At 42.2% G+C, this 23,338-nt stretch overlaps 1 protein-coding gene across 3 annotated transcripts in view; it reads right to left on the bottom strand.

Annotated features, from left to right (window-relative positions):
* sphkap (SPHK1 interactor, AKAP domain containing) overlaps window positions 1–23,338 on the bottom strand; it is a 381,850-nt gene that overhangs the window by 8,289 nt on the left and 350,223 nt on the right. For all 3 annotated transcript variants that reach the window (XM_080185826.1, XM_080185829.1, XM_080185827.1), the window contains 4 exons: window positions 18,347–22,130; window positions 11,291–11,452; window positions 4,303–4,389; window positions 3–55 (listed from right to left, as the gene is read on the bottom strand). In XM_080185826.1, coding sequence (XP_080041952.1) covers window positions 3–55; window positions 4,303–4,389; window positions 11,291–11,452; window positions 18,347–22,130 — 4,086 coding nt within the window. The remainder of the gene's footprint in view (window positions 1–2; window positions 56–4,302; window positions 4,390–11,290; window positions 11,453–18,346; window positions 22,131–23,338) is intronic.

Genomic DNA, 23,338 nt, shown 5'->3' with positions numbered 1-23,338 from the left:
ACCATCCAAATTCTCTTGGTTATCTTTCATTGTCTCTTTTTCACTTATGATTTCACTAGTGAAAAAAAGCGACATGTTTATGTACAACATATTTCAAATTTTGTCATTTAAAGCGATACAAACTTTTTATAGTTGTTTAATTTTCCTATTTTGGTTTGTAGCTTGCCCTCCCTTATCTACACAACCATGAATGTTGAACTTGGTTGTATTATTTGACAGTCAGAGGGAAGTTTGGTGTAAATTGTATTTGACCAGGACATTTGTTATCCAGGATTCAACCACAACACAAAACATGGATTATCTAGGCAAGTGTGGGACACCAACATCAGGCCTATATGTGGGTTTTGAACTCGCCCATATTGTTGGTAAGCCTGCTGCCATGGTCTAGTTAGGAGCCTCCTAATTGGTCACTTCTGCACTCGCCAACTTTTCCAGAGAGCCCATAGTAAAATCAGGCCTCAGCCCCACAGGGAGAGAGGAACATTACTGGCAGGGTAAAGGGTGCCTCTACATGGTGGCTGTCTCCACAGCCCTGCCGTTGGGGCATGGAGCGTCTGGTTCCAATGGCCACTAACCTGTCACAGGTGTGGGGATGGCTCCTCAAGTGAGCTGGCACATGGCGGGGCTGCTTTGTTGGTGGTAAAACACTGGCACAGTCACAAAACAGCCCCTGAGTGGTGCATAAATTAGAAAAATTGGCTGCCCACCATCCATGGAACAGGCATGTGATCCTCTTCCCTGCCCATCCCGGGAAAATCACCTGGAGGTCAGAATGCATCAGAGAGCCATCCAGATATATTCCCCTATTCCCCACTAACCCCCACTTCCGAGGAAGCATGACAATGTTGGAGATCTTGTCTTTTGGGTGAAATTCCTGTCTGCCTCTTCACCTGGACATTGTACATAGTAATGTTTAAAGTATAAAGGAGAGCTCTCCCGATATCCCAGTCAATATCCTTCCCTTAAACAATTACCTCAAAAAATAGATTACCAGGTGACTTTATTATTGTGTATGGGTCTGGTGGTGCAGAATGGCTGCTGTGTTTTTCTATATGACAATAGTTACAGAACTGCAAAGCAAAGTTTTGAAATATTTCTAAATATTGAGGGGCAATATAAATGTAAATGTTCTTATATTGCTGAGCAGGAGTATGGGGAGAGAGTGGGAGTGTGGAGTAAGGACAAGGGAATGAAGGGAGGGGAGAAGTACAGGGAGAGAGCAGGACTATGGGGAGAGAGCAGGACTATGGGGAGAGAGCAGGAGTATGTGGAGAGAGCAAGAGTATGGGGATAGAGCAGGAGTAAATCTTTGAAAACAATTTTTTGCATTGTTAACAAATATCAGTGCTTGAAATTTCAATGTTTGTTGATATAAGTCTGACGATTATCATTATAGGATTAGTGTTGCATGATAATTTCAAACCTATCGTTATCACAGTGGGGCATTTGTCAGTTCATACTTTGATTGACAGCTCCGAGTGCTTGTAAGTCTTTGAAGTGGGAATATGATTACAAATGCTTGTTTTTATGAAGAGTTAAAGGAAGTCAAATGTAATTCATTGGATTTTATTTTACCAACAAGATTGTTTTTCTTAAATACTAAGTTTATCAATCAGATACTTTTGTTAAAATCTTAGCATGGATCCTGATGTCTGCCCATGGTGGGTATTAGGTGATTTAGCATGAAGGATATAAAGTTGCAGGTAAAGGCATACATTGACATGAGTTGACACTAAGTTGACATAGGGGTTACAAAGGTCCCCAAGGATGAGTTGAAGTATGGGTTGACGTGGAGGGTATGAAGGCCAAGGAACTTGGTGGAGAACATGAGGTGGTAAGATTTGGCATGAGTGGGTCATAATGAGTATGTGGGAGGTGAGGATTATAAGACTTTTTTTGTTTTAGTCTTCTCTTTCATAGTTTCAAATAATCACCAGAACACCAAGGCTAGCCTTTCCCCCAGCCCTTCTCTGTACTCATCAGCCCTTGTAGTTGCCTCAGAATTCCTTCTGGGAGTGATAGGCCCAACTCTCAATAATAATATCTCAAAACTATTAATATGTCTATATAGCCCCTTGCTGAGATAAGATGTTCTAGACCATTTGAATCTCAGCTAAACATTCATAATGGTCATAGCAAACCATTCCAGCTCACCGAAAATGAAGCCTATTGAAATTTCTAAAACAAATGTTAAGTTTTGTTTAAGCAACACCAGGTGGTTTGCCAATCAAAGCTATCTGGGAGCAGTTAGGGGCTTTTTCTCTCTAACTGACATCTGGTGAAGGGTTTTAGTTCAACTGGACTCTGAGCATTTAAATCACATCAGATTAGTGTACCAGAGATTCCAACACTGCAGCAAAAAAAATCTAACTTACTGAACATCTATCGACAAACTGAAAGAACACAAATATTTCATTTGTATTTCAAAACTGGTCAATGAAAGAATTCTAAGAACAAGTGCATTTCATACCTTCGCTGAAAAGGAATCCGATTCCATTAAAATTGCTGGGGGGATTAAATTTCTCAATTCTGTAATCAAGCCAGCAGGAGTGGGAGTACTGTGTAGGGGCAGGCTTACCCTAAGCTGGTAAATGGGAATGGGGGCGGGAAGCCTGAAATTGCTTTTCCCCGCCATATTTAAAGAGCTCCTGAGTCAATCTGACTTGGCAAAAACCTGGCTATGGAATCACTACAGCACAGGCGTCTGACCCATTCATTCTCAAAATGTGCCTGGTGGTGTCAGGATTAGCATTTATTTGCCACTCTTAATTGCCTCAAGAGTGCTGCCGAGCCTTCTTCTTTACTAATAACACAATAGAACAAAAAAACTTGCTATGCTCCTGAGTGGTTAAAAATCAACTGGGTTGATGTGTAACCCGACTATATCTAGGCCAGAGAAGGTCCAGACAGCAGACGTTCCTGCCTGAATGACCTTAGTGAACCAGTTAGGTTTTTATTGACAATCCAACAGCTTGATGGACATATTTGCTTGCATTGAATTTTAGAAAACTGAATTAAAATTCTAAACAGCCAAAAGAATAGCAACTCCTGTTTTCTCGATTATTAGTTCAGTAACAGTTTTATAGCAGGGTAGCAAGTGGACCTATTCTCACCATTTACAAAAATTTATATTGAATAGATTTATTTTTTAAAGAAATTATATTTTCATTTGCCTCCAATGCACCAAATGGTATGCAGTGATCATTTATTAGTTTCTTCCAGATAAAGTGCTGGTTACATTTGTTTAACTCGTCTCTAATATCCCATCTGTAATACTTTAGGTGGGATTTTCCAATCATGCTCACCCTGAAACCAGAAAATCCCACCCGAGTTCAACAGACCTCAGTATGGTCTACTCCTCATCCACTACGAATCCTGCAGCAGATGGAACAGAAAAATTTGCCCCATGTCTCTTTTACTTTATAGTGTTGAGTATTTTTTTAAAAGTTTCTCAGCATTGTTTGTGCATCATGAATATGGAGGCCAGTGCTTCTCATTTTTCATAAGCTTCCATTCCATTCTCATTAGTTTTCCATTTATGCACTGCTTTATCACAGCGAATATCTCAAAGCAGTTTGTACAATCAATATCCATGAAGTGGGGTCATTGTTGCTATCTAGGCAAATGCATCAGCCATTCTGTACCATCAACACTTCAAAGACAGCAAGCAGATGAGCAACCAGATAATCTGTTTTTTGTGGTATTTGAATGTGGAAATAATGCTCGTCAGGGCAAAATTCATTGCTAAGTTTTTATTTATTCATTTGTGGGACATGTGCATTGCTGGTTGGCCAGCATTTATTGCCCATCCTTCGTTACCCTTGAACTGAGTGGCTTGCTGGGCCATTTCAGAGGGAGCAGCTAAGAGTCAAACACATTGTTGTGGCTCTGGAGTCACATGTAGGCCATACCAGGTAAGGACAGCAGATTTCCTTCCAAATGGGTTTTTCCAACAATCAACAATGGTTTCATGGTCATCAGTAAATTCTTAATTCCAGATTTTTTTTGTTGAATTCAAATTCCACCATCTGCTGTGGTAGGATTTGAACCTAGGTCCCCAGAACATTAGCTGAGTTTCTGGATTAATAGGCCTAGCAATAATACCATTAGGCCATCGCCTCCCCTGACGGCATGGAGTTTTTAGTCATCATTTAAACCATTACATTTTAATAACTTGTCACTCCCTTAATCTACTATGTACCAGAATGTCAGCTTGGATAACAAGCTTAGACTCACAAGTCCTGAGGTGCTAAAAGATAATTTTCATACTTTAGATTTTGAAGATGATTTATGGTATCAAACCTGGGTAAAGCACGTGTTGAGAGGCTTTCCTGATAGGCATCTAGATCCACTAAGCCAAGACTACTTGAAGTGCTGCTATTCCCATTGCTGACAAAAACAAAGAATTCAAAATTAAACAGGAATAATTCTCTACAATTACCTTTCAAAAGAATGGATAATTAGTGGGAAGAATTATCCCATGCCAATGGGAAAAAAAAACACTATTTCTCATTCATTTTTGTGCAATCACAATGATTCAAATCACTTTCTATTCATATCATTGTAAGGAAAGCTTTGGGGATAGTTTGCCAAACTAAAGTGCAATATAAATGCAGGTTGTCATTGAATCACATTGAATTAACCACCATTCAATCAAATTTCATTATGTGCATTATATTTCATCAATACACAATTACTCTGAGTGTGGAGCATCCCAATGGATCCAATCAGTTCCCAGTTATTTCTATTTTATAGACTTACAATGGATCAATCTTGGTTTACTTCCGTCGCATAGCATACTGACAAATTAAACCACTTAATTATGCAGCTGTATAGAATTGTAAGGAACCAAACCAGCTCCCATGAAAAGAAAAACATATGCTGACCCAGGCCTTTGAAACATTCTGCATTCATCTACTTTCTAAAGCTGAGCTCCCTAAACACAGCCAAGTTTATTATAGCAAATTCAGAATTTAATTACATTAGTGTAGAAATTGCAGTCAGTGTTTTCTATTTCTGTTTAAAGTGATTTGCTAACTCAATGATTAAATATGCCATGAGACAAAGATTTGCAAACAAACTATTTTTACCTTCTGGGTATTCGGTGTAATACGATTTGATAAACCATCAGCAGTTCCCACCCAGCAGCCCATAGCTCCAATTTCACCGTTAATACTTAGTGACAGATACAGCGCATGCCGTCTGTTAGATAACACTGCTCTACATCTTGTGGCACAGTGGACGGCATCCCTACCTCTGAGCCAGAAGCTCTGAGTTCAAGTCTCATCTCAGAACTTAATGGGCAAGGGAGATGCGTTCACAATGCAGTCAAGCAGGCTGAAAATCCCATGACAGTGGCAGATGGTAAGAGTCAGCCATGCTCGATGTGGAGTGACACCCCTCAAGCTATAGGGCTCTGGTGGCAGGACCTGTTCCAGAAAAATCCTCGCTATGGAAACGGATGAAAGTCTGTCTTATTCGCCCCAAGGTGCGGGAAGCAAAACAACAGAATGTGACAGGGATAATTCTGAAGTTAGCATTAACTGGATAGAAAGGATATTATTAAACTAGAAAAAGTGCAGAAAAGATTTACTGGGATGCTACGGGAACTTGATGGCTTAACTTATAAGGAGAGGCTGGATAGACTGGGACTTTTTTCCCTGGGGCATAGGAGGTTTAGGGGGCTATAAAATAATGTGGGGTAAAGATAAGGTAGATAGTCAACATCTTTTCCCAAAGGTAAGAGAGTCTAAAACTAGAGGCCGTAGGTTTAAGGTGAGAGGGTGGTGAGTGTCTGGAACGAGGTGCCAGAGGCAATAGTAGAGACTGATACAATTTTGTATTTTAAAAAGCATTTACATAGTTACATGCGTAAGATTGGTATAGAGGGACGTGGGCCAAGCGCGAGCAATTGAGACTCACTTAATGGTAAAAACTGGCCTGTTTCCATGCCGTAAATCTTTACGACTATAACTGGGTGATAACAATCTCAAAAGCAGGTTGTTAGACATAATGTCCAATGTGCACTCTAGTTCTAGTTTTTCCTACTAATGGAAACATCCTCTCCACGTCCACTCTATCCAGGCCTTGCAGTTTCCTGTAAGTTTCAGTAAGATCCCCCCTCATCTTTTGAAACTGCAATGGGTGTAGGCCTAAAGTCCTCAACGTATAAGAAGCTCTTCATTCCAGGAATCATTCTTGTGAACCTCTTTTGGACCCTTCCCAAGGCCAGCACATCCTTCTTTATATATGGGGCCCAAAACTGTTCACAATAAATACTCCAAATGGGGTCTGATCAGAGCCTTATACAGCCTCAGAAGTACATCCCTGCTCTTGTATTCTAGCCCCCTCGACATGAATGCTAACACTGCATTTGCCTTCCTATTTGCTGACTGAACCTCCACATTAACCTTAATATAATCTTGAACAATGACTCCCAAGTCCCTTTGTGTTTCTGATTTCCTAAGCATTTTCCTATTTAGAAAATAGTCAATGTCTCCATTCCTACTTCCAAACTGTATAACCTCACACTTTTCCACATTGTATTCCATCTGCCACTTCTTTGCCCACTTTCCTAACCTATTCAAGTCCTTCTGCAGCCCCCCTGCTCCCTCAATACTACCAGTCTCTCTACATATCTTTGTATCATCTGCAAACTTAGCAACAGTGCCTTCAAATCCTTCCTTCAAATCGTTAATGTATATTGTGAAAAGTTGTGGTCCCAGCACTGACCCCTGAAGCACACCACTAGTCACCGGCTGCCATCCTGAAGAAGATTCCTTTATCCCCAATCTCTGCCTTCTGCCAGTCAACCAATCGTCTATCCATGCCAGGATCTTACCCTTGACACCATGGGCACTTAATTTATTTAACAGTCTCCTATGCGGCACCTTGTCAAAAACCTTCTGGAAATCTAAATAAATCATGTCCACTGGCTTCCCTTGATCTAACTTCCTTGTTACACGTTTGCCCTCTTGGATGTTGGCTGGGTTACATGAGCCGTATAGATGATGGCCTCGTCTCCAAAGATATGGGTTGGAATATTCTGACTTTTCACACTCCGCCACTGCTGCCAGTGAGGATGGAGAATTTGGTGCTCAGCCAAAGCTCCGTTCACATCAGTGGGACCAGAGAATCCCGCTGGCGTGAACGGCCGGAGAATCCAAGCCATGCTCCATGCAAGCATGCCCACAGGTGATACATGTCTGCAATACATTGATGTCTGCAAGAAAGACTTCATGTTGAAAGGGATCAGAATCAATGCATGGGAAGTCCTCATTGCTGACTATAGTGCCTGGAGACAAGCAGTCAGGAAAGGTGGGTAAAGTTCAGAGATCATAGGAAATGACCAGGTGGTGGAAAAGAAAGCACACCAGAAGACAAAAGTTTCAGTCGACCTTGGGCCAACGCTATTCATCAGTGTCAGTGGAAGAGGCTGCTATTCATAAATCAGCCTTTGCAGCCACAACAATGTTCATCACAGAAGTGACATACCTTGTCCATCTCCCCTGAGACAGACATATACCAAAATCACTGACCAGGTAATCTTTAGATAGATAAATATTGGCCAGGACACAGAGGGAATGTACTGATTTTCATCGAAAAGTGACGAGGGATAACTAACTGAGAGGGTGGATGGGCTACCAGTTTAACATCTCATTCAAAAGACAACATCCTCATCAATGCAGCGCGGCCTCAGTACTCTACTGAAGCGTCAGTCTAAATTACGTGCTCAAGTCTTGAGTGGGACTTAAACCCACGACCTACTGACTGAGAGGCAGGAGTACTATCTCAATCCTGGTTGACACTGTGAAGGCATCTCAACATGGCATCTCAACATTTGGCTACTTACTTGAAAGAACTAAAAGAGATCAGACATCAATATGGGGTTATTGGGTTACAGGGGAAACCCCTTTGCAGGTCCATTCACAGATGGGACTGTTGCCTTTTATCTCTACGGTCCTGTCATTTACAGCCAGGAGGCCAGCATGATTTAACTGGTGACATCAGCACATGGCAAAAGAGGACTGCTCTGACTTTGGTAAAGTATCAGTGGCAATGCAAATCAATCCTTTAGTGTGGCATTAATTGGAAAAATTGCTGCTCACTTCCAGGGAGTCAGCAGCCAACCTGGTTCCCGGCTCTTCCCTGGAAAAACCACATCCAGGGGTACATTGAGGAGCCATCTCAACATGGCCCTCTCAGCAACCCACCTCTATATCCAACCCAATTCTCCATGGGTTTTGTAAAATCCAGCCACTTACCTGGTCGTAGAGTGCACCTTACACTCCCCAGTCAGTTTCAACAGCAATAGAGTCAAAGAAGTGATTCTATGATTCCATGAAAGGAAAGGCAATTTTTTTTGAGGGGTCAGAGGTGCTGCTCTGAGCTTCACTAAATGAATCTGGGGTGTTACCATCTTAAACTGTACCCTAACCAGGATTGTGACAATCTCCCTACTGAGTTAGCTTTGATACTATCCTTATGAGATGACTATTTGGTGCCTGAAGCTCATTTAAATGAGGCCTAGGCTACAAATCACCTTAATCCTCTATGCCTTAGAATGGGTAGACAGCTGGCACTCACCTGCATTTGACTGTTCAAAAGCTATAAAAATAATGCCACAATGCATGCAACAAAATGGGGTGGCATGATGGCACAGTGGTTAACACTGCTGCCCCACAGCCCAGAGACCCAGGTTTGATTCCCAGCTTGGGTCACTGTCTGTGTGGAGTTTCCACTTTCTCCCCATGTTGGCGTGAGTTTCTTCCGGGTGCTCCGGTTTCCTCCCACCATCCAAAGATGTTCAGGTTAGGCACATTGGCCATTCTAAATTCTCTTTCAGTGTACCCGAACAGGAGCCTGGGTGTGGCAACTGGGGGATTTTCACAGTAACTTCATTGCAGAGCCAACGTAAGCCTGTATGTGACACTAATAAATAAACTTCAAAATGAGATGACACCTCTGAAATAACATTATAGTTCAAACTGTAAATTCCTATTTCTCACAGTCTTGTTCAAATTAATCTGGTGAAAACAATGGAGTGTAGCAGATTAAGTTATTAGTTACTGACTATCACAGTCCCTCATCTCTAGTTCACAAGTACAGTCTGGTGCAAAGCCACTTCTGTTTAAAAAAGTGTCAGACAAACATAATATAGCTGTGGGCTGAAAGGAGTCCATTGAACTCAAGGTAAGGAAATAACAGAGACAGTCCATCACAAATAAAATGGACTGAAGTTTAGTAATGTGACATGCAGTAATTTGATTCACCCAAGTGACCGCTAGGAGTGATCGGTTGGTATTGTACAATTAAGCCAGTCAGGAAACAGCTGGTTGACTAGCTGCCCTCCTTATCCTCCCCAATACAGGGCAGTTTTGTTATGCCTGATACATTATGGCCAACCTTAACAATGCAATGCTCTACCTACTATTTATTGCTTAGAATGGCAGTGCGTAAAATGCATGTTGGTATTTTTATCATATTCCATTCATTACTGTCAATTTAAAAGCATCACCCTGAATGTGCACTGATGGACAGGTTAAAAGGCTAAGCACCACATTGCTCAGGATCCTAGTATTGAGTCATGAGGAATTGGAGAAAACATAATCACTAAAATGAGTTCTGCAGCACCAACATTTGAAAAACAATGTGTGCAATTTTCCGGGACAGCTGAGCTGCTGAAGTAATGCAGTGAGCTGGGAAATGTTAGCAGAAAGCCAAAAACGGGAATCTTCTTAGGCCTTTTTTTGACATAATCAGCCTTGTGTCAGGGAACAGCATGATGACATCACTGGTGGGACCCGAGGCTATTGAGATCCCCTAGGAGGTCGGGAGGAAGGGAGGGGTTGCCCCTTGGAGCCAGCAATTGGGGGGTTTGTAGTCGGCAATGTTGCTGAGGGGGTGAGGGGTGGCGAAGTCCAGGCAGTCTGGAGTTTGGGCTGGCAGATGGGAGGAGGCCTGTGATGTCCAGGGGGAGGTGCATGTTGACCGATCTCCCAGCACATTGGGAGATCAGCCCATGCGTAGTGGCTCCCTCAGCAGTCTGATGCCGGCCTCTTGGACGGGATTAGTCCCCATCCCCCCATCCACACCAGTGCACATCCACTGCACAAGATACGGTAAATTCATTTTACTAAGCTTGCCCAAAAAACAGGCGGGGAAAGTTCCCTGTCTCCCGCCTATTGGGCACTTTGTTTTTTGGGGGGAAATCACGCCCAGTGCGGTGCAAATAGATCAGAATGAGAGAAACATTGGGAATTCCTATACAAAACTGATTCAATTGAAGTAAACATTATAAACACTGGTAAATTGTTTTTCCAAGCCAAATTTAAGCATCAAGTTGACATGACTAAAGACAGTGAGAATTCAAGGCATTTTCTACCTTAACATTTTTTTGGACAAGACATGCATTTGATTCATGAATGTAGCTTTAACAGGTTACAACAATTATTACATGCTTGCTCTCCTGTTGGTAAAAACATGGGTCGCACCCGCCCTAAGACCAGAAATCGCCGCCAAGTTCAACGGACCTTTAAACGGTCTGCCAGATTTTCCACCCTAACCGCTACAATTCCCGCAGTGGGCTGGATTGGAAGGTGCTCCGTAACATTCTATCCTGGAGGCACTGTGTATTGTTTTTTGGAGATAAAAGCTTACAAGAGATTTATCGATGAATTCTACATATGAATCCCACTGAAGAAACTAATCGGTTGGCTTTAACCCTCCACAAGAACATTTTCATTAAAGAGTGAAAGAGATCACTCCGCATGCGGATTATCTAATCTTTAAAGCTCAGACTATGGTGGGACATCAGCATGTAGGATAACTTAAATAAAAAGTGCAAAATGCTGGGAAAACTCAGCAGGTCAGGCAGCATCTGAGGAGAGAAAAAGAGTTCACACTTCAAAACCATATGACTCTCAGAATCATAGAATCACACAGTGCAGAAGAAACCCTTCAGCCCATCGAGTCTGAGAACCTTTAGAATATGATGGCCGTCAATCATTGTGTTAGTACCAATCTTCATTGAAACAGTATTCAACACTGAGACATCGAACTTCTGATGGCTATTCCTGTGCTGTGCCACCATTTGTACTACATTTCATAACATTTCATTTTGTGATGAATAGCTTAAGGTACACGAGGTAATTTAATTTTAATCAGCTGGAAGGCTGATCAGACACATAACATTTTATTGTCAACCTAAGGTGGCCAGCTCGTAAATTTAAATAGTAATCACACACTATCATATCCTTCACTAAATCAACTGGGATATTCTTTTAATGACCTTTCACTCAGATGAAGATAGCTGCTGCTGTCTTCTGCGTGGTCCTCTTCATTAATGAGCTGTGACCAGCTCCCCATGCTGTCATCACTGGCACTCAAACTGCATGGAATCTCATCGGCTGTAGCCTTCTCTGCTGCTACTGCTGCTGAATTCTTCATAGTGCTTAATGGGAGAAAATAAAAAGAGGAAACTAATTAATTCACGTGCTACCAAATCATTATTTTAAATATTTTCCTCTCTTACTCACTTCCCCTCCCCCTCCACCCCCACCGCTTACAAACCAATCAGTTGCTGGGAAAATGGTTATGTGGCATTTTTCCAGCACTTTGCAAATTAAACACATTTAATATCTGCCAGGAGGTGTTTAATAGCTTATGGAATAAATTACCTTTTTGCTTTGCCTCGCTAGACTTCTCCTTTATGTGGCTTTGACAAAGTGTGGAACTCATCATGTGAAAAGTCATTTCATGAACCGAGTCAGGCAGTTTTGTATATTACAGAGGCAATTTCCCAATGTTTCATTTCATTGACAGGAATTCCCACTGACAATTCAGGATTCAACTGCACAATCTTAAATGGTTGGAAAGTTGTCATCAGTGTCCGTCTCTGATCGGCAAGGCCGCTCAGTGCAAACATAAAATGATGACCTTTGTTGTAAAAAACAGTATACTGACATTTTATTCACTGATTGCTGCTAGGGGAATCATGTTTCCATACTCTAATTACAACTAAGAAGTAGTTAGGGACTACTTAGGGACTGGGCAATAAATTGCAATCAGCCATGAGTACCTGTCATATAACGGCGCTGATTTTCACTTTCGGTAGATGTGGAAAACTGATGGCCTGATTGCTTCTGACGTTAGAGAAATTGTAAAAGTGGGTTGCTCATTGCTCCTTACTCATGACCGTTCTGCTCTGCTGGTCCCTGCTACGTTTTAATCGGCCAAAATCTTTCAAATATTTCAGCACCATAAAATTTCCTTCCCGCCCTCCATCAAGAAATCGATAAACTGCAGCTTTACCTTTGGAAATGTGCCCTGCAAAAGCTGACCAGTGTTTCCCTGAGAAACTTGCCTCAGTTGGGGGGAGGCCCACCTCACTGATAACCAGCCAGTGGGAGGAGAATTCCATCCTGGAAATCTCTTTCCACTCCCCTGGAAATGAGAGTCCACAAGGTACAATCACGTTCCTTTACATAGAATAAGAGTTAGAATCAAAGAATACCTACACTGAAGAAGGAGCCCATTTGGCCCATTTAGCCTGCACCAACAACAATCCCATCCAGATCCTCTCACCACAGTCCCAACTATTTACCTTCCTAATTCCGGATCCTCACAGACAATTTATCATGGCCAATCCACCTAACCTGCATGCCTTTGGACTGTGGGAGGAAACTAGAGCACCTGGAGGAACCCCACATGGGGAGAATGTGCAAACTCCACACAGATAGTCACCCAAGTCAGGAATTGAACCCTGGCGCTGTGAGGCAGCAGTGCTAACCATTGTGCCACCGTGCCGTAGGTTTTTGCTGCTTATCGTGATCTTTTCTCCCATTTTGTTACCTTCCCTGTTTCTTCTGTTAATTGCCAATCTTTCTCTCACTCTCTCTTATTATGGACACATGATGATATTCACAATGAAGAACTGGGTCTTTATTATTATCGGCTGATAGCTAATTAGTGATGGTAATGTTAAAACTATTAGCGTTCACTATCATAACTCTACCAAAACTAATGGCAACCCTGGGAGTCTGCACATGCTCAGAGTAATAAGGAAATCCAGGGGCTTTGCTGTTGAGGCCCTACCTTCCCTATTCACCACTGGCCCCCCTTGACATCTCCTTCCCACCACCAACACCTTGGCTCTCCCCGAGTGCAATCTCTATAAATTAACAAGAACTTCCATTTCACACCATTAATCTCATTGTAAAAACCCTTGAAAACATTATACCTCGTTAAATGAAGTGGGACTGGATTTTTATGCCGTATTAAGTTTATAAGTACTGCTAAAACACTAGCCATGAGAAACTGGAATGTCAGATTTCTCCATGATGATAAAAATTCAAATTTTATCTTATATTTAATCAGATTTATTTTACCAACTGAAAATTAAAAAGTGAAGGGACTCATCACTTTTGTCTCCTTGGTTTGCTGTTTATGAGAATACTTCAATGTGATTGGCTACTTCCCATGCTTGTTGTCATCATTTTTCCTGCATGCCTCCCTTTGCTTTGGAGGCAGATTTAAACTGCAATCGGGAAAGGGGAATATTGTGTCTCAGAGATCTCTGGATCTTTCTGGGTGATTTTCTTTAAGGTCATTGATGAGTGTTGTTGCTTCACTTCAGAACTGCTCTGCCCAAAGTCTGATCAGAAGATGAAACACTATAGTCAGTGGTCTGTATGCAAGACCAACATATCTTTTATTCAATAGCTTGAGTCATCAGAGTGGTTTGGTTACCTGTCTTGTTAACCACTATGAAATTGACAACAGAGACGGAACAAGCACAGAGGGACATTTTGACAACTTAAGCATGTATATTGCCAATTTACTCAAGCGATTAGCACATTCAGAGATTCAGATCAGGTCAAATCCAATTCTCATCAACGTAATTCAAAGCTGATTTTAGAACAGTCAGCGTAATGTGTCTAACACATTTCAGGATCTTTTTGCAGTTCTTCCACAGAAATGATTTGGGAAAAATAGTTACATTAAATCTCATGATAGAAGAACAGGTTTGGGTGATAAGCAGTTTAGAAAGAAATTATCATAGAATCATGGAATCCCCACACTACAGAAGGAGGTCATTTGGCCCATCAAGTCTGCAACGACTCTCTGAAGGAGCACCTTACCCAGGCCCTATCCCTCTAACCCCACATATTTAAGCCACTAATCCCTCTAATCCACTCATCTTGGGACACTGAGGGGCAATTTACCATGGTCAATCAACCTAATCTACACATCTTTGGACTGTGGGAGAAAACTGGAGCACCTGAAGGAAACCCATGCAGGAATGGGGAGAATGTATGAACTCCGCACTGACAGTCATCCAAGATAAAAATTAATTCAGGTTCCTTGTGTTGTGAGGCAGCAGTGCTAACCACTGTGCAACCGTGCCGCCAAGAGAAAACTCTGATATTTCGTTATTGATGTTCTTTAAACAACAGTCTATTGAGTTCTCTCCATGGTTGATGCACACCTCACAATCATTGTATTGTCAAGCTGATTAATTTTTTTAGCTGTGAACAGAGAGGTAGACAGAGGTACAAAAAAGCAGAAGAATTTGGAAACAGGATGCTGTACTGGAACTCTGAGCTTTCCAAACATAAATCTTTAAAGTAGTGAGGTCCAAAAAAAAAGATTGCAAGATGGTTGGGAGGGGTAGGAGTTAGAAATATTATTTTATTTTGTATTTATTCATGGGACATGGGTGTCGCTGGCTGGTCAGCATTTATTGCCAATTCCCAGCTGCCCAAGGGCAGTTGGGAGTCAACCACTTTGCTGTGGCTCTGGAGCCACATGTAGGCCAGGCCAGATAAGGATGGTAGATTTCCTTCCCTAAAGGATATTATTGAACCAGATGAATTTTTCCAGCAATCGGCAATGGTTTCACGGCCATCAGTCGATTCTTAACTCCAACATTAATTTATGGAATTCAAATTCCACCATCTGCCTTGGCGGGATTTGAACCTGGGTCCCCAGAACATTAGCTGAGTTTCTGGATTAATAACCTAGCAATAATACCACTAGGCCATTGCTCCCCCCTGCCCCCCAAGTCAAAAAAGTCAAATAATACAAATAATTCACTGATCTAGGGCTAGGTAGTTTATTTACTACTTTTAATTGTCTTCTGAACAACAATTTGTACTGATGAACTCAGTAACTTCAGCATAATTGTTGCTCCAACTATCTATGTACTCTTCAATAAACTACCTCAACAATTCATGTCAAAATCCATCTTACTAAGTGTTTACATGCTTTGTTTTGAGAGAAAACATGGGTGAAGGAAGATATATATATTCAGCCTAGGTCACAAGGGGATGCTAAAGTAACATTCTTGGATTATTTCATTGTACAAGTAGGGTGGTGGAGGTCAATTCTCTCATAAATGTAAATATGTTGACCCCGATAAGTATCTAAGTGGACCAAGAATTTTTAGGGTTAATAAGTTGGTTAGCAATATTTTTTTGCACAGAACAATAGCATTTATTCAGCAATAAAAGTTTATTTTCCTTCTGCATGTCCAACGCTAATAAGATGCCTCTGGGAATGAAACAAATCAGACTGTAATTTTCTGGTAATAACCAGGAATAGCCATCCAGCAAAGACAACCCTGATTTGTAATTGTTAATATCCACATATGGAAACTCTTCTTTGCCTAACAGCATTGTCTTTGACCTTCAGTAGTGCTGTCAGTGATTAGCTTCCTTGAGTGACAACGCAGATTGGTTCATCTCAACTATAACCAGAAATTCAAGGTTGCACTAGTTACCTTCATTAAGGGGAAGAGTATCCTTGAGGGACAATCCATGAAATGGCAAGCAATCAAGTTAATGGAGTGAAAAACTATCCCTTGCCAAAAATGAATTCTGAAGGATTGGGACGTTTCTCCAGAATGAAAGAGCGTTAACCCTGAAGGCTTCTGTATCTCATGCCTTCCAACAACCCCCTGAACTGATGAATACGTTACTTCCCTGGTTCCTTGAGGGGGACAGCACTGTAAGGAAGCACTTTCATAGACTGCTTTAGAAACACAAGAAGTATTTATTAATAAGAAGAATTGTACAGCAGTGAGGACTCCACCCCTGGGGTTGTTTACTCACTCTGACTCCCAACTGGTCGCACAGGCCCTGTAACTCTTACTCTGTTGTTTTTCACTTACAGGGACAATCACTACAAATCACCACACAAGCACCTCCTTTTATTTGGGTTGTTAAATCTGAGAACTTTGTGTGTGAAGATCTATATGGAAGTCTTCATTCTATTATCACATTGTACAGCACAATCAGATGTCATCCTTGCTCCAGTGCGAGCACTCTTGGCATTGAGCTGAGTCAGAAAGTTCTGGGTTCAAATCCTAGTGCAGAGATGAGCAATAATCTAGGTTGATGTTCAAGTGTAGGTGCCACATAGTTATAGATACATGAAAGCTGTTAAAACAAGGCCCTGCATGCCCTCCCAAGAAGGCATAAAATATCCTTTGGAATGATGATGGGGTGGGGGTGCAGCATGGTGCCACAGTGATCATCACTGCTTCACAGCATCAGGGAACTGGGTTCAATTCCGGCATTGGGTTACTGTCTGTGTGGAGTTTTCACATTCTCCCCATGTCTGCGTGGGTTTCCTCTGGGTGCTCCAGTTTCCTCCCACAGTTCAAAGAGATGCAGGCTAGGTTATTGGCCATGCCAAGTTTCCCCTTAGTGTCAGGGGATTAGTCAGATAAATATGCAGAGTTACGGGAATAGAATCTGGGTGGGATTGTGGTCATTACAGATTTGGTGGGCCGAATGGCCTCCTTCTGCACTTTAGGGATTTTATGAGTGGAAAAGAGTCCTTCACAACATGAACAGAAAATGCTGGAAAATCTCAGCAGATCTGACAGCATCTGTGGAGAGAGAATAGAACCACTGTTTCAAGTCAAGATGACCCTTTGTCCGAGCTGTCGGAGATAAATGTAGTACTTCTTCAGGGTAGGCATTCCTGAAACAGAAGTGAGTTAAACACTAAGATAAAGGCAAAATACTGCAGATGCTGGAATTTTGTCTTTATATTACTTTGGGAAGTCCTTCTGTTGCCCTGTACAATACTTATCCCTCAACCAACATGAAAAAATGACTATCTGATCATATATCCCACTCCTGCTGTGTGACTAAATAAGCTGTTTGTACTTTCCTATGTTACAACAGTGATGACTTAATTGACTGTAAAACACTTTGGGATTCCTGAGGTTATGAAAGATATTAAATAAATGCAAATCATTTCCTTCTTCACAGTCGCAAGCCATCTCAATGCACTATCACAGTGACTGAAGTACTTAAAGCTTTTGCAAAAGAGCATTTGCCACTCTGACATGCAGCTTCTAATTGACACTTGTTGCTGGCTGTTGTCCAGATTCCTGGATTACTACTAGCACTTATAGCTCGCTAGTTTGGAGGACACTTTATAACAAAAACAGAGTTCCATCATGCCTTAAAAAAGAGCATTTCCTTATTTCATTTCTCTTTTGAAATGATTTTAGACAGTAAGATGAATGTGCTTTAAATTTGCCTTCAGTTAGCTGTGTAAAAGTGGCCTCCGTATTAGAAAGGGAAAAATAACACAGGAGAACCTGTGTCTTGATGCTTCATAGAGAGGGGTGAGCCTAATTTTGGAACCACAATTCGGCTAAAAAATAGCCTGCACTTGAAGGCGAGTCAATTTAAAACAAATCTGCGGAAACATGATTTAAGTGGGAGAGTGGCTAACTTATGGAACCCCTGGAGATACAATGGAAGCAGAAAGGGTTGACTCATTCAAGCACAAATTAAATAAATTCCTTTCAGAAAATATTTTGGGACGCAGCATGTGAGTAATTTGAGTCGTGGGGTGGAATTTTCCCATCTGGCCTGCTACAGGAATTTTAGAGGGCAGGGGGTGGACCACACAATGGTCTGTTGACCTCAGGTGGGATTTTCCAGCTTTGGGGCAAGCGCGGCTGGAAAATCCTGCCCATGATGGAGGGAAAGTGTAGAATGCTTTGGAAGAACAGCTGACTTGGGTTGCCAAAGCTTTCTACCTTTGGGAGCTTTTCCTTTCTTTTGGGATGGCTCTGTTGTAGACTAATTGATTTGTATGAATTGTCAACAGCTTCATTATTGTTCCATCACATAACCATCAGGATAATGGAAGGCAAACTATAAATAAGCCAATACCTGGTGTGTGATACCGTGATGTGCCATCTGATGCTTATAATCTTATTTGCATTGTTTTATAACATTAAGAAACTCAAGATTTTAAATTCTGTTACCGGTCACAATTTGCACTAAGATCAAATGTCATCTCTTTATCTGTCATTTACCTGCAGGTTGTTATAGAACTAGACTCAGTTTGCTCTTCAGAGTCAACTTCTAGAACTTTCCTTTCCAATACTCCCTTTTCGCTTGATGCCTTAGTATTACAGGCTGTCTTTGCCTGAAGGTCTTCTTTGACCTCTTCTCTATGACCATCCTCTATATGAATTAAAGGGACTTCTCTCGGGCATTGGGATAACTTCTTTTCCTTCACAGCTGCCCAATCATGTGATGTGAAACACTTTTTCTCAATCGCTACTTTTGTTTTCTCTGATTTGTGCCTAACTGGTGTCTCGCAGTTTTTGTTTCTTGTACCAGTGTTCTGATGTAGGGTTTCAGTGGAATCCTGTTGGCTGCTGGAGGGTAACCTTCCCAACCGAACAGCGTCCGAAACCACCCCGGTGGCATATTGGTCAACAAGGGGCTGGGCTCCACTTGGAGGCTGCTCAACACTCTGACTGTCACTGCAGATGATCTTGTTCTTTCTCATCAGGGCCTCAATGGAATTTGACCAAGTTTCACTTATCAGCATATCAGTGATACGGTCAGTTTTACACTTCCGGTACAAACAAGAGTCTGTTAGGGACTTATAGAGATTGGTGGACAATGCCATGTCGCCCATGTGTACGTCCAATGTGTTCCTGCGATCATTTTGAGCAAAGCCATCGAAGGAATTTGCTTTCACAGGAGGTGTCACCATTAATCTTTCCTCTGATGTCCGTCTATCTGGCATCGAAGACTGCCTGAAGCACATGACCGTTCGCCCAGCGGGCAGGAGCAAATCTTTGTTAGCTTTATTATCTTTGCTCTCTTTATCCAGTTCCTGGAGCATGTATCTGTAGAACTCCTCCGTTATGCTCTCTGTGCTGGATTGTTTTGAAAGGCAGGACGTATTAACGCTCAGATGCCCATTCTTCCTGCTCACCTGCTGGAGTGCTGCGTTTAAAATATTGCTGGCATGCTTACCAGCGTAGTAATCCAGCAGCAAGTCAAATCCCCAGCCCTCATTCTCCATCTGGTTCACCATAAAGTTGGAAAATTCATCGGTGATGCTCTCGCAGCTTGACTGCTTGGAGATGGAGCTGGCCCTGCTCATTGGCTGGCTCAGCTTAGTCATGGCTCCCAAAGTGGCCCAGGAACTGCTGGAGTCTGTGTCCTCTTCGGGAATGCTTTCGTAACTGGAACCCTTCCCCCTGTTCCACCTCTCACACAGCAGCCGATTCCTCGCCATCGCCTGACCTTGTTTCACCGAGTCTACCATGGCCAGCTCAGCCGAGTTGACTATTTTGGCTGCCACCTCGTTGGCAAAGTTGCTTATTGGCTCTAAGGCATCATCAAAGTTCAACGATTCGTCAACCACTCTATTCATCAGCTTTTCCTTTAGCTCGGGTTGTTCTTGCGTTTTCCTTTTAATCTCACTGAGTCTGGGTGGCTTAAGTCTCTTTCCAATTGGAGCGATGGTTTGAGATTCTTTATTCCTCATCACCGCCCGGGATGAGGATGACTGAGGAACCATGAATTTTTCTGGGTCTCCCAGCCTTCTTGTCCAAGGACAGAACCAAGGCTGCTTAGCTTTTGTATTTTCAAGACAAATGGCTGCCATCTCCGTTGCCATGGAAACAACTGTCTTGGATATCTGGTCAGCAAACCCATTTATTGAAAGGTTTGCATCCGTTGACTGAATAGCATGGAATGGAGACTTAGAGGGACTTAAGGCATTTTGTGCATTTATCATGAGGAAGTTTGGTTCTTTCTCCGGCTGAGATTTGGTTCTCTGATATTCCCTAGTTTCAAAAGGCGAGTTAGTATAACCACATGTCTGTGCCGGAATGATGCCACTACATCCAATATCTGTCTCATGAGTGCCAATGGGGAGAGGTGAACTTGCATCTTTGTCGCACACTTTCTGCTGACGTTGTGGGGTAACATAATTGGTAAAGGCGGCACTGGTAATTCTTGATCTCAGTTGATCGTTCAAATTGTAAGCGTTGTTCGAACAGTCACTCCTTCGCCTACTGCAAAGCCACACTGAGTTCAGGTTAACCTGCTGTGAATAGTCCGGTCCCTCAAATCTGCTTCTGTTTGAGGTTGTGGGGTCTAACAGGCTCTCTCGAAGGGGGAGAATATCATTTGCCTGACCAAAGTCTTCAAAACTCTCGTTGCTGTGATAATTCTGTGTAACCCCACCCTTCTGCTTGATCGTAGTTTCCAAATCCTTCCAGTTGTACCCTTCATCTTCTTGAAAGACCTTGGAGAGGTCATTATGCCTAACCGCTTCCTTGATTTTTCTGTAAGTGGAGTATATTATACTGAAGAGAGACTTATTTGCACTTTCAATAAACATGCTAGTTAGATTCGCTTCTGAAAGGTTTTCTTTTTCCTGACGTGCTATTCCTAATTTTCCATTCGCTTCGTGTAAAGAATGCTGGAGAATTAAATTGGACACATTCTGGGCAAAATCATCCCTCGACAGTTCCTCCCATGGAGAGGCTTTTGGACTTGTCACCGTTTCAATTAGCTTTCTGTCCAAGGATTCCATCAGCTCACCAACACTTTTGTAATGGTCTGGTTTTGTAAGAATAGTGGCCGCTTCTCTGAGTAATACCTCAGCAATGTTACCGGCAAGTGTTTCCACACAGCTGCCAATATTCACGCTGCAGCGCAGGGTAATGGCAGCAGAGGTTTCAGCTGCGGATAGAAGACCGCTGGAAGTGGCAGAAAAGTTAATGTCCGCTTCTTCGTTGAACCCTGCAATTCCTATGGCACTGGCCACCTGAGTGACACCACAGAGAGCAGAAGAAAATGAGAAGTTCATTTCACGACATTCAGAATCATTTGATAATGTTCCGCCTCCATCGTTTCTATCGCAAGATAAATTATCTGCATCATACAAGGCTTGGTCTAACTGCAGACTCTCTGCAACACAAGGGCTTGAAATAGTTCCTACAACACTGGCTGCACAGACTAGTGCTACCTCCACAGAACTGGGAGGCAATCCACTCAGCTCAGAACTTCTTTGGTCTATCGTGTGTTCCTGAACACAGGTTGGAGCTTCGCTCAAAGGATCCGAGTCCAGGCTTGAGGCCATTGTTGGACTGAATGGTTCTTGCCATTCCGGAACGTTCTCACAATTGTCTGGGCTTTGTACGATAACAATCTTGGGAAGGACATTCCACGGACAAGTGAGGCCTGTTGCATCTGCTTTCATGTCGCTGGGAGAAAGGGCATCATGGTTTACTGCAGAGATGCTAACAGCAGCCTCTGTGGTAAAAGTAGGTTCTGATTGAGACAGTCTAATGAAGGCATCTTGCAAAACGGATTCTGCTAAATTGGAAGCATATTCACCCTCCACATTCTGATTCTCCTCCAGAGGTAAACATTTATCTTCAGTGTCCTGTGTATTTATCAATTCTCCCGGAGAGGTGTTCTGAAGATGCTTACCAACACATTCCTTTGTGCAAGAGTTGTGCTGTTCCTCCAGTGCATGCTTTTCTGAGACAGTGCTTTGAAATGATTTGCAGGTGAGTGTTTCTTCTTGAGCTTTTTCTTCTGGATTGTGCCTTCCTATATCTCCTTCTCCAGAAAAACACTTGCTTTCACAGCAAGGTGTCTGCACAGTATTCTCAGAGCTCTCCCCAGCTGTATGTTGGGACACTGAAGTATCCTCAGCATCGCATGTCCTTTGAAGAAATACATTTTCTTTGTTTTGTTGCATCTGTGAGAAACTTCTGGTCTTTCCTTTTGGCTTTTTAGTATCTCTTGATGGATCTGAATGACCAATCCTCAGAGGATCTAGAGGAAACAAATTAAAATTTGAGTTCAAAATATCTCTTGGATTTATACATCATTCTTTGCTCCTTAATCAGCACTTTGATACAGAGAAAAAAAATTAAAATCTGTTGCAAATGTGGCAATTTATATACAAAGAAATAATTAATGCTTTTATCCACACATTTTTCTCTTTCTTATTCATTTGAAGGTCAGCTACCAATATTAAATTTGCCATTTTCAAAATGGCCTCCAACAATCCCTTTAAGGAGTAGTTACACTCCACAGGGCACATGCTTACATGTTCACAGATGAAAAAGGCATTTAGGTCTAATATACATGATAATTCCCCTCACTGGTTCTGGTAAGTGTGATGGTCATGTTTTTCATGTGCTGGTGCATAATGACAGTGGGTGGAACGGCAATGAAAAAGAATAAGTGATTTTGGACTTGTAGACAGGGTGGTGAAGAAGGCATTTGGCACACTTGCCCTTATTAGTCAGAGTGCTGAGTACAGGAGTTGGGACGTTGTGTTATAACTATACAAAACATTGGTATGGCCATGTTTGCAGTACTGGAGACAAATTTGGTTGCCTTGCTACGGGAAGGATGTTGTTAAACTGGAAAGGATGCAAAAAAGGTTGACAAGGATGTTACTGGGACTGGAAGCTTTGAATTATAAGGAGAGGCTGGATAGGCTGTGACTTCTTTCCTTGGAGTGTAGGAGGATGAGGGGTGACTTTATATATAAAGGTTTTTAAAATCATGCAGGGCATAGATGAGGTGAACAGCCAAGCTCGTTTCCCAGAGTAGGTGAGTCCAAAACTAGAAGGTTTAGGGTGAGAGGGGAAAGATTTAAAAGAGACCTGAGGGGCATCTTTTTCACGCAAAGGGTAGTGTGTGAATGGAATGAGCTGCCAGAGGAAGTGGCAGAGACAAGTACAGTTACTACATTTAAAATATATTTGGACAGTTACATGGAAAGGAACGGTTTAGAGGAGTATGGGTCAAATGCAGACAAATGGGACTCGTTCAGTTTCAGAAATCTGGTCAGCAAGGATGAGTAGGGCCAAAGGGTTGTGTTGTATATCTCCATGACTTTTCCTCCAAAAGATGGGCTGGTAGAGAAACCAAAATCAGGCTGTCATTTTGTAGTAATTTAGGGCATTTTAACCTTTGGTCACAGAGGTGCTTCCACTCTATCACCATTATTTTGCCAGAAGCATTGTGAT

This window comes from Carcharhinus amblyrhynchos, chromosome 3, assembly GCF_965287045.1.
Source record: "Carcharhinus amblyrhynchos chromosome 3, sCarAmb.v2.hapA, whole genome shotgun sequence".
Taxonomy (NCBI): Eukaryota; Metazoa; Chordata; class Chondrichthyes; order Carcharhiniformes; family Carcharhinidae; genus Carcharhinus; species Carcharhinus amblyrhynchos.
Note: the sequence above shows the minus strand (reverse complement) of the source record. Positions and strands in the feature narration are given on the sequence as shown.